General features: G+C 37.7%; 1 protein-coding gene across 2 annotated transcripts in view; it reads left to right on the forward strand.

The window, feature by feature from the left end:
• Positions 1–10,859, forward strand: part of LOC101746579 (uncharacterized) — a 105,200-nt gene extending 94,341 nt beyond the window's left edge. For both annotated transcript variants that reach the window (XM_021350052.3, XM_012693242.4), the window contains exons 6-12: positions 3,105–3,310; positions 4,315–4,447; positions 4,530–4,660; positions 5,108–5,413; positions 6,498–6,797; positions 7,974–8,209; positions 9,036–10,859. In XM_021350052.3, coding sequence (XP_021205727.1) covers positions 3,105–3,310; positions 4,315–4,447; positions 4,530–4,660; positions 5,108–5,413; positions 6,498–6,797; positions 7,974–8,209; positions 9,036–9,252 — 1,529 coding nt within the window. In that variant the 3' untranslated portion in view covers positions 9,253–10,859. The remainder of the gene's footprint in view (positions 1–3,104; positions 3,311–4,314; positions 4,448–4,529; positions 4,661–5,107; positions 5,414–6,497; positions 6,798–7,973; positions 8,210–9,035) is intronic.
• The last annotated feature ends 726 nt before the right edge of the window (positions 10,860–11,585 follow it).

Below are 11,585 nucleotides of genomic sequence, written 5' to 3' on the forward strand. Positions count from 1 at the left end.
AATCAACTACTTAGATGTTGTGATTCAGGCTATTTACATCAACTGAAATGTAATTAGGTTTTCTTGATGCTAATAGGTACCTAATCTATATAGACTAACCTATATATGTAAAAGAAAATGTTCGCCTAAAATTAGCTTACGTAGTCAGCTTGCCTATTTCTGCCGTGAAGCAGTAATGCGTTTCGGTTTGAAGGGTGGGGCACCCGTTGTAACTATACTTGAGACCTTAGAACTAATTATTTTTACGCATTTATGTTGTGGATGTCTATGGGCTCCAGTAACCACTTAACACCAGGTGGGCTGTGAGCTCGTCCACCAATCTAAGCAATAAAAAAAACTACTCAATTTTCAATGAAGCATCAGTTAGTCAGTAATTTCTGATTTATATACGTTTATGAAACGGCTAATTGAACGCTTGCTTGTGCCTTGTTCGCACTTAGATAACTCTAGAACGAATGCTGTTAGAATGGCGTAGTGCCAATTTTTTTTAGACAACAGCTATAGCGATAACTTTACCCAACATTGTAGAATAAGTAGAAATAAAATGCGCAAATAACAAAGATTATCTTCATATATATATTTCTTCTGTGCGCGTGTTTGTCACTGAACTCCTCCTAAACGGCTGGACCGATTTGAATGATTTTTTTTGTATGAGTTTGGGTGGCACCTTGCGTGGTTTAGATTCACAAAACAGCCCGGCAGATGGCGCTGCAGTCGGTATCTAGGTTATTTGGTTATTTGTCTTTCCTAGAAATAATTTATATAGCAAAACAACGTTTGCCGAGTGAGCTAGTCTATACTTATACTTATAATATAATAATATTATAAAGAGGAAAGATTTGTTTGTTTGTTTGTTTCGAATAGGCTCCGAAACTACTGGACCGATTTGAAAAATTCTTTTTCCATTAGAAGCCGACATTGTCCCTGATGAAAATAGGCTACTTTTTAAAAAAAAAAATTTTTTTTTTTTTGGTTTCATGTGTGTTTTAATGTTTCCGAAGCGAAGCGAGGGCGGGTCGCTAGTTATATTATAAAGTAGGATGTCGTTTGGTATATTAGCTATCGTATTTATGAGTATGATACCTAAATAATTCAGTCTTTTTTAAATCAGCCGTAGGCGTATAAACTGTTATTGTCCATTGAGATTTGAACTACTTTTCTTTTAGGGCTAGCAATATTGAATATTTCATTAATATTGTCCGATTATTAAGCAATAATATGTCAATATGCAATGATATCGCTAATTTATGTAGTTAGATTAAAGACTGTTCTTCTGTGATCATAGTTCTGGTCAATCAGATCAATAGTAAAATGATGTAATGGCCAGCCCTTACAATACAATGACGGTTAATTCGAACTTACAATGAGGTACCCAATTGAAGCCCACGCGCCGCCCGCCGCTTGACCCTCTGTCCATTCACAAAATTACTATTGAGACATCATCCGTAATAATTACAGTTCATGCGTCCACTAGCTACATACTTATAAATTCTTTAGTAACGATAATTAATTTGGAAATATGATGATGTATTCGAATAATTTCAATGTGGAAATGATTTGTAATACGTTATTTTACATTTTACGTGAGTTTTGTTTTTCACAAACAACGTATTTTGATATATAAGTACTAAACTATCCTTCCTGAAAGGAATTATGAGGTAAATTATGAAATTCTTTTTTCAAACAAAAAGTACATTCTTTTTTTAAAGCTCTTAGTTGAGATGTTTTATTTTTCGATATTACATATTATCGCATGTCGGAAATGGGCGCAGTCTACCGCTGCCGCGGTAATGATGCGTGAACACCAATGAGAATCTTCAATGGAGCGCGTGGGAAAGGACGGATTCATAAAAATATATATATATTTTTAATGCCACCAAATCGATCTTGGCTTATTTTCGGCGTATCGTCTACCGTTATTCATTTTTAATATTCGTTTTTAGATGTTTATTTGAATCGCGTTTTGCCGTTCGTAATGTAAGGTCAGACGAGAACGAAGAGACGTATCGACAGAAAGAGGTCGCAGATGAATTCTTGCAAATGTAAAAATAACCAACAGAAATTTGTACTACATTTCTTATTGAAATAAACATGTGTGCAATTCACACTTGGTAGAAGTGAAACCTTCCAAAATTAAAATACAATTATCCTAAACGTCTTAAGTATATGTAAAATTTTGTCATTAGTAAATAATTGTGAATTGATATTTTAATTTCACGTATAATCCTAAATTAAAATTCACTACAAGAGCTTTCATACACACGTTAGTATTAAAAAATCTCACAGATGGCGCTGTATTAAATAGTATGTATATTTCTGTCTCATTCATCCTACACATTTTTGTATTTGTGTCTCTTACCTGTCGTTTTTTCCGTTGCGTCCGGTTTGAAACCACAACGATTCTAAAGAAGTTTTCACTTCAAAAATTTTTTATTGCTTAGATGGGTGGACGAGCTCACAGCCCACCTGGTTTTAAGTGGAAAAATATTATAAAACCAAACAAATACTGTGTACATATAAAAATCTTGGTGGTTTTCTAGTAATGTTATTCAACAACTATAGTGCTGATTGTGTCATACATTTTAAGAATTTATCGATGCGTGATTTGAAGTTTAAACACCCACCGATTTCACTTGTCGCAGTCGACGTCTGATGATTGCTAAGGGCCTGTGCTATTTTATTATCGAAATTTAGAATGCCTTTACCTTATATTATTACACAACGATTCATCCCTTTTTTGATAACATCCGCACTGAAGATCGCCATATTTTTTTAGATCGTGTTTAAGATCTCCTTTTTACAAAACTTTTGTAACTATAACGGATTCAATATTAATTGATTGTAATTAAAAAAAATGCGATAAACGTTACAGCTTATATGACATGTACAGGAATAAAATTGTGGAGTTTTAACAGTCTGATAGATATTTTCTAGTTTTATATGTAACAAAATTTACTTGATAACACAAACTGCAACAAATCTTCTTAACTTTCTTTTGATCACGACAGTATTGACATTTAGAGTAATTTTTAACATTTGAAATTATTGTTTGGAGCTTATAAAGCTAAAAGGAAGCCGCTCAAGAATTTTAATATTTTTTTTAGAGCCACCGCGGGTGACGGCGGCGGTAGGGCCACGAAGCAAGCGAGCGCAAACACCGCAACCGGTCCGCGCTCAGCCACCGCCTTTGCCGGCAACAGTTCCTGTGTCTACATTGCTACCGTCACAACACGATCAAGCCGTCGCCCTCGCACATGCCGCTAAAGGATTTGAAGCTTTGGGCTGCTTAGTTCAATACTTGGTGTTTCGGGTTAGTAACGAATGTTTGTGTTTTATTATAGATTTGCACGGTGTTATTGAAACTTTATTTATCACATGATTTTGTTTTTATTGTTTATTATTTGGCGTATTCGGATGAACAAGCTCATAGTCCAAATGGTGTAAAGGAGATTATAGACATCACAGTATGAATACGCCACCTAACTGGAGATATGGGGTTGGAGTCTCATTTGTATTTAAAAACAGCTTTTTCACCCTTGCCACAGAAGCGACTGTGCTGTGTGACTGCTTCGAGACAGAAGTAGGCCGGACGGTGGTACATACCCATTCAGGCTTACATTATATACCTTACCTCAGAATAATAAACCACTGTGTAAATTGTATACGTTTTTGAAATAAAAATTTTTTTTGAAGTGAAACTTCTTTATCGGCGTTGGAAAAAAATTTACCGTCACATTTTTCGGTTACGCGTCACATTTTTCCGTTACGCGCCATCTTTTTTGTATTCATGTCTATGATAATAAAATCCTTTTGTTTAAACTTTATCTAATTTAACTTTTTTGTATTCATGTCTATGATAATAAAATCCTTTTGTTTAAACTTTATCTAATTTAACTTTATTTAACCAATTTCTAGAAAGTTGCATGTAGATCATTTTTCGAAAAATAAGGCCATAAAGAAGTTTCACTTCTTACGTGTGTACACTAGTACACGCACACATTTTTTTATTGCATATATGGTTGGACGAGCTCACAGCCCACCTGGTGTTAAGTGGTTACTGGAGCCCATAGACGTCTACAACGTGAATGAGCCACCCACCTTGAGATATAAGTTCTAAGGTCTCAAGTATTAACTATACTTGCTGCAACGGCTGCCCCGCCCTTCAAGCCGAAACACATTACTGCTTTACGGCAGAAATAAGCAGGATGGTAGTACCTACCCGCGCGGACTCACAAGAGGTCCTACCGCCAGTAAATCTCAAGTATAGTTACAACGAGTATCTCAAGTATAGTTTGTTTCCGCTTTGGTTTCCAGTTGGACGCACTGAACGGCGGAAACTGGCGTCTAGAAGCCGAGCGATGGCGTGGTGTAGCTGCCGCAGAGCGCAGCAGCGCCGCTCGTGCCGACAGAGATCGCCAGCAAAGAGCTCAGAAAGACCTCGATACCAGTAAGTTTTTAAAACGAATATTACATCTCAAGTTTAAATTGGTAACACCTACAAAATTTAAATTAAAATGAACAAATTACAGTTGCCGAATGCTTGAGCAAGATCTCAGAGCTGGAAGTGGAGGTGTCGTCAAAAGAGGAAGCGAACGCACGCCTCCAAGCTACACATATGGAGGAGGTTGCCGCGCTAGCTAACGACATCAAAGGGCTTAAGGTAAAATCGAATGTTTTTTTTTTTTTATTAAGTTCACACAACTAGATTATCGCCCACCTGTCCTGGTGAAACTGGAAAGGCCTCCGGGCCACCAGTAATCCTTCAATCATAAAAAAAACAACTGGATAAAATCTGCACACATAAACATTGAATTTATTAACATAAAATAATACATTATAGAATTAACCCTCTTGGGTGTGAACACATCTTGCTTAATCTTGCTTAATGCCAATATTAAAACTAAGACAAAGAAAACAAAAAAAAAAACAAAAAGCTGCATATAGAAACTTATAAAAAAAACAATCAACAATAAAAATAAAATTATGAAGAGGGAAATGAATGTTCAATAAAAATCATGTTGTGATGTTGTTGACCTAATAAACACCATTCCATTATCGAAATTGTGTGTGAGTCGTTTAATATATCGGTTTGTTTTTTTTGTTACAGGATACAATCGAATCCCTGAAACATGAAGTCGCAGAAAGCAGAGCGCGATTGCATGCGCACGGTGAAATCGAGCGCACGCTACGGGCACAATTAGAAGCCGCACGAGCTGAACTCGAACGCGAAGCTCAGTCTCACGACACGTCGTCGGATCGATCGCCGGACACGTCAGCCTACTCGTCGTGCGAGAAGTCTTACAACACATGCGATGCGGCCTGCGACCCGGTCTCGTGTGAGGCGGAAGACTGCGAATTGCGATTAAACGCACAAGAGGAACTAAGTACCGATGCTAATGAATTAGCGGCCGAGGTTAATATTGCAATTTGTTTTTATCATAAACCACGCACGCTTGCTCCGTGGTCGTCTCGGTGACGCAACTACACAATAATGATATGTTACGTGACTTTATTTACTGTCATCTTACCCGGAGGTGAAAGCCTATTTGGTTTAAGCGATATTTTTGCAACTTTACCGGAGAGCCAATTAAAGTTTACATTTTTCGAAAAAATATTATATCAAAAAAACTTCTTCAGCTATTTCAATAGAGTAAACTTAATTGAAGTTCAAATAAAAACATCGAATTGTTGATGGTAATACCAAATAAAACGCACCTTTAATTACAAAGATGTCGCGTATTAAACAAAACGTCCCTTAAACCGAATAGCCTTTCAGCCCTCGAATATATTTGACTACACACATTTTTTTTTTTTTTCGCTTTTCCCTTTTGCAAAATGATTACCTACTAGCGGCTCGCTCCGGCTCCGCTCGGGTCTTTAACAAAAACTTCAACGAAATTTGACGTTGCTTTATTTTTTTAAATAAAAGAACACTTATTGCGGCATAACTATAATAGTTAGATATATGCTATCGCAACACTTTTTGTAAATAATACTATGTTCTACAAAGTTGTAGTACATTATTTTATTCTATCATCAATAGTTTTCGCAGGGCACGCGATGTAAATAAGATTTTAGGTATTTTTTAAACCTTGGGTTACATTATTGGAGTTTTAGTAAGGATATCTAATTTTTTTCAAAAAAGATTATAGCCTATGTCATTCAGGATTAGTGTAACTTCCAAACAGTAACAGAATTTTTGAAATCAGTTCAGTAGTTTCGGAGCGTATTCAATACAAACAAACAAACAAATCTTTCCTCTTTATAATATTAGTATAAATTAGAACGTATAGTCAGTTCGTTAACCTTATAATGTCTTCTGAGTAATAGCCAAACGAAACCGAGTGAGCCTGTCTGTTTATTTGCAATACAAAAACGGTGAAATTTGATATTTTTTTATATAAAAACACGGTGAAATTGGATGCAATTTTTAGCAAACTCTGTAGTCTTGTCGAGTGGGGCTTATTTTTTACACATATTCATTTTAAATTATACAGGTTCGATCGCTGCGAGCCGTCATCGAGTTGAAGCAGGCCGAGATGGCTTCACTGCGCGACACGCGGGCGGAACTCGCGTCGGAACGCGAGCGACGCACGGCGGCCGAGCGGGAGTTGCGCGCCGCGCGTCACGCCGCCGAGGAGCTGCGGGAGCGCGCCGCCGCGAGACAACGCGACGTCGAACGACTACGCGACGACAACAGGAGACTGCGCGACGCCGCCGCTCGTGACCGGGACCACGCGTCGAGGCTCGCCGCGCTCAATGAAGAGCTCAGATACAAGCTCAGACAGAAATCTCAGGTTAGTAAACGATATTTGTTAAACAGTCTTAAATTCACTATATTAGTAAAATGATTAAATGGAATACGCGAATCCCGATTATATTGTTTGCGTAATTGTATGACCCGGCTCTGATACTCAGCTCCATAAACTTCACAACATGTATACCATCATCCACCTTGAGATGTGAGATCGAAATCTCAATGATATTGTACAACGGCTGTCCCACACTTCAAACCGGACTGCTTCACGGCAGAAATAGGAAGTATTGTGGTAATACCAATACGCCCTATCGCTGTAAGTCCCGGCGGTCGATCGCATTACGCTGGTATTTTACTCAGAGAACACAGTTAGCTGTTCTGCGGTGAATCTCTTAATCATATTTTACAAAACCCACAAAAAGAGATAGGGTGGTGCTAGATGTCGCCGGCCTCTGGTTTTGGCCTAATAATTAATTTGAAATAAATATACGTACTGACAATCGGTGGGGCACAAAAATACTGCAGTGGAGACCTCGTACTGGACGTCGTAACGTGGACAGACAGCCAACGAGGTAAACCGATGACCTGGTCAAAGTGGTTGGTAAGAAATGCGAAAGGCAAGAGACCGAAGAGAATGGGGTGCATTCGAAGAGACCTACACTCAGCATTCGGTGGACACGGGTTGAAGAAGAGAGACATACTATAAATTGCTTATTATTCACTTTTCGGTAAATCTATACTAATACTAGCTGTACCCGTCCGCTTCGCTGGGCATTTAAAATTAACATTATTATTTCTCACCCCCACAAAGATTCTCATCATTAACGCCCCCGCAACTGGTGTAGGAAGTCCAAAACTCATATAAATATTAGCCTATCCATTAAGTACATGTATTTTCTACGTGGATACCAAGTTTCAAGTCAATCGAATGCATGGTTCAGTAGTTATAACAGAACATCCGTAAACACCACTGTAGATTTACATGTTATTAGTATAGATATAAATCTAGAGTGTTTTTTTTTATATGAGTGTTGGACCCCCTATACCAGTTGCGGGGGCTATAATGATGAGAATGTTTGTGGGGATGAGAAATAATAATGTAAATTTTAAATGCCTAGCGAAGCAGGCGGGTACAGCTAGTACTATAATAAAAATACTATATATAACTTTTTAAGTTGAACTTCAAAAATTAATCAGTACAAATATTTTTGTTTAGGTGGTGTCATTGTTAGCGGGCGGGGGTTACATTGAGCGCTCCCCGGTTCGCGGGCGCACGTCGTCCGGCGACTCGGTGCGGTCCACCTCCCCGCCGCCCCCCTCGCCCCCCTCGCCTGCAGTGTCCCCCGCGCCTGACACTCTTCCGTTACCCGCCGTCAAGGGTGTCGTGGAGAAGCACGACTCAGTAAGCTGGGTGCTTGAGATTGAAGAAACTCCTGAAGAGGTCGCCTCTAGGTTTGTGAATTTCTTTTAAAACTCTCTTGGCTTAATCAATAAATAGATAATTTATGAATGAGATTTTAGTAATAAAAGTGTTTAATTGGTAACTCCCATCCAGTTCCGTATTGTAGATTTTTTAAATATAACTCTTCGAAACATTATCGGTTGCATATAATAAGTCCACGTCACTGCGGGCCAGAGCCTGTTCAACAAATTCGTTTACAATCTTGACAACTTTTTTTTTTCATTCCCTACCTATGCTGATAGCCTTGACAGGCTATTTCAGCTTCACCCTAACGTGTAAGTGAGCTCACGGGCTCAAACCGGAATATTTACTGGCCCTAGCAAGAAAAATGCTTCGCAGAATCTACCACCGGATCGGAAGCGCGACCCACTGAGAAGATTCGAGGAGAAACTCAGTGGGCTATGTATATGGGTTAATTTACTCGTCGAGCCCTTCGTCGCAAGCGACGGGTTCGGCGAGGACGGTCACCGGTGCTTGAGGTACCTAAAAGCACCGTTAATGGATCGGGAAGATCCGTAATGACGTGTTTAGGGCGACGTCGACTGTTTACCATTCGGCCACGACAAGAGGGTTTTCGTGTCGTGCCGCCTTAACAAAGTGGGGCAACGATGTCGATTGTATATACTTGGCGACTTTGGTAACTGCTATCTACGCTTAAGTGACATAAGACATCAAAACTTGACCATATGCAAAAGTGTAATTTTCAGAGCAAAATTGAAAACAGACCTAAGTCTATTCTAGGCATAATCGCTGATAGCGACGTAGCTATATCCGTGGTATTTATTAAAATCGTAATTATTTTGTGTAATGTATCAGATTAGCTCGGAAGTCATCATTCCGCGCTTCGTCGTCCCCGGGCGGGGTGAAGCGTCGCGGAGGGGGGTCGCCCAGTGGCTCGCCGGCGCCCGCCTCCCCGGCGCCCAACGCATCCAAGCTGTTCAGACCAGGAGATCTCGACTTCCCACCGCCCCCGCCCCCGCTAAAGGAGTCCGCCGGAGAGGCTATCTACATTTACGACGATCGTCAGTATTGAAACGCCGACACTGATCTCTACTTGTGCAAGTTCATGAAAAAAAGGAAAATCTAATTTGAAGCGTTGCCTTGAATGTCTCCAGAACTAACATTCACTTAAGGCGCTTCGTATCAATGCTTCTGTTCAACGTTCTGTGATTCAGGCAACTAGAGGTCGGTGACCGCGTGCTTCCATTGCGCGTGTAGTATGCTACCAAGTTTTGCGGGGGCCGGATTCCCGCTAAAAGACTAGGCCAGGTCCTGAGGGTTGTATTCTTGCCGGATAGTACGTATTCGTTTTTCACAGTTCGGTAACATAGTTATAATAAAAACTTGGGACCCAACTGGATTGTTAACTATAAGAGTTTTGCACGTAAACCAAACGATGAAAGTAATGATGATTTATGAAAGGACGAATGAAGGATGTCGATTCTCGAAATTGAAATAATGATGTAAAATGACTTGACAAATAATGAGCTCACATAGTATTTATGATAAACATGGGCTTCTCTAGCTTCTTTCGGAACGCTATCAATTTAATTTAGCTTGAAGTGAATTTGTATGTGCATACATACAATACATACAAAGATTTTTTTAGATATATATAGTTTGAATATAGTAGTTGATATAAACATATATAATTCAACAAATTCTCCTGTTTGAATTTTATTTATTAACATGCATCTTTGCGTGGTTACTTGAAACATTGAAATAATTCCAGGCTTAATTATTTCTAAGTGATCGCTTTTCCCGTAATCGGGCCTCGATTTTGATATTTGTTTCTGATTATACTGAAGAAACGCGTTTATGTACCTGTGTATTGCGCCAATGAATAAATAGCTTAAATGTAACCTTGTCCTATATTCTAAATCTCCTTTAAATACCACCTCAGTTTCTACTATGTTTATTTCTAATTACTCTTAAGTTAACTGTTTCCTTCGACTTTGTTTTACCTCTTACTTATATTCTAATTTTATTAATTGGTGCAATATTAATTGTTTATTATTATTATATAATTATGTATTAATAAAAAAACTTGTGAAAATATAATCTGTGTCCCATTTAGGATTACTAGCAAGTCGTTATCTATGTTTTACCTAGTACTAGAATCATTGTAAGTATTTATATTTGTTTTTATATTCAGTTCTCGTATATTAACTTAATTATAGTTTATCGCGGTTGTTGGCACTGAATTATTTTGTACAAAATAACGATTTTAATTATGAAAAATTAACAAATACGTTTATAAGAATAATAGGGTTTAATGTATTTTCTGGCCCGTATTGTAGCGTCTCATGTTTGACACTGTTTGCTTAGGGCCAATTAAAAGCTTGTACAATATTCTTTCTTCAAATTAAATACACGCTTTTATTTTATAATTTACAATATTTTAAGTCTCGTTATATGGAATAAGTCGAGAAACCAAAGAGTCGTGTAACTCTTTGTCGCATTAAAAATCATTCACAATATATTCTGCAAGATGAATAATCGAGAACAGCTGTGTAATTATGATTTTTATTTATTTTTAAGTTAAAGATATTATACCATTCCAAATTAAGTGTTGTAAGCGAAATAATATTACGTGATTACGAAGGATATTAATATAAAATAAAATAGTATGTTAAAGCAGTTTATGGTTTTTATTTATCACTGTCCTCTTACGTTGATGGATGTCGATGGTTTGTGTAATGAAATAATTTAAAATACTTAATTTTAACGTGAAACTACCATACCAGAACATTTTGAAAATTCAATGTTAGACAATTCGGAGGCAATTCAATTAATTATAGCTTAATTTCTTAGATTTTGAAATCGTTTCCAAACGTAATAAGTCTTACAGAATTATGAGAAACAGTGGCAAAATATCACGTCCGTGATTACTAAGAATACAATGACATCACTAGCAGGATGACATACTCAATATGAAGCTTTCTCTTCGTGACGTAAATATAATTGTCCGTGTCCTTATATGAGAACTGACTTCTTGTGTAGATACATACTTTGAATTAACTGGTTAGAATATATTTGTCCATAATAGGGCACCTCTTAGATATATTGTAAAAAGCCCATATACACATATCGACGCTTGAAAGGCAAACGTGACTAAGCGACAATAACTGCTTTATACATAAATGATAGGCAATAACCATATTCGATGCGCAAAAACATATATATTTCTAGGTCTATTAAAATCATTTCAATCCTACAGCTAGATTCGTTAAAATATTTTTTTTTTTCAGGTATTTCAACTTTGAATTAGTCTACTGTAAAGTTCACGCATTATCGCTTAGTCACGTTTGCCTTTCAAGTGTCGTTATGTAAAGTAAATCAGTACATAATTTACAAACTTTTTCC

The sequence above is a fragment of the Bombyx mori genome, chromosome 12, assembly GCF_030269925.1.
Source record: "Bombyx mori chromosome 12, ASM3026992v2".
Taxonomy (NCBI): Eukaryota; Metazoa; Arthropoda; class Insecta; order Lepidoptera; family Bombycidae; genus Bombyx; species Bombyx mori.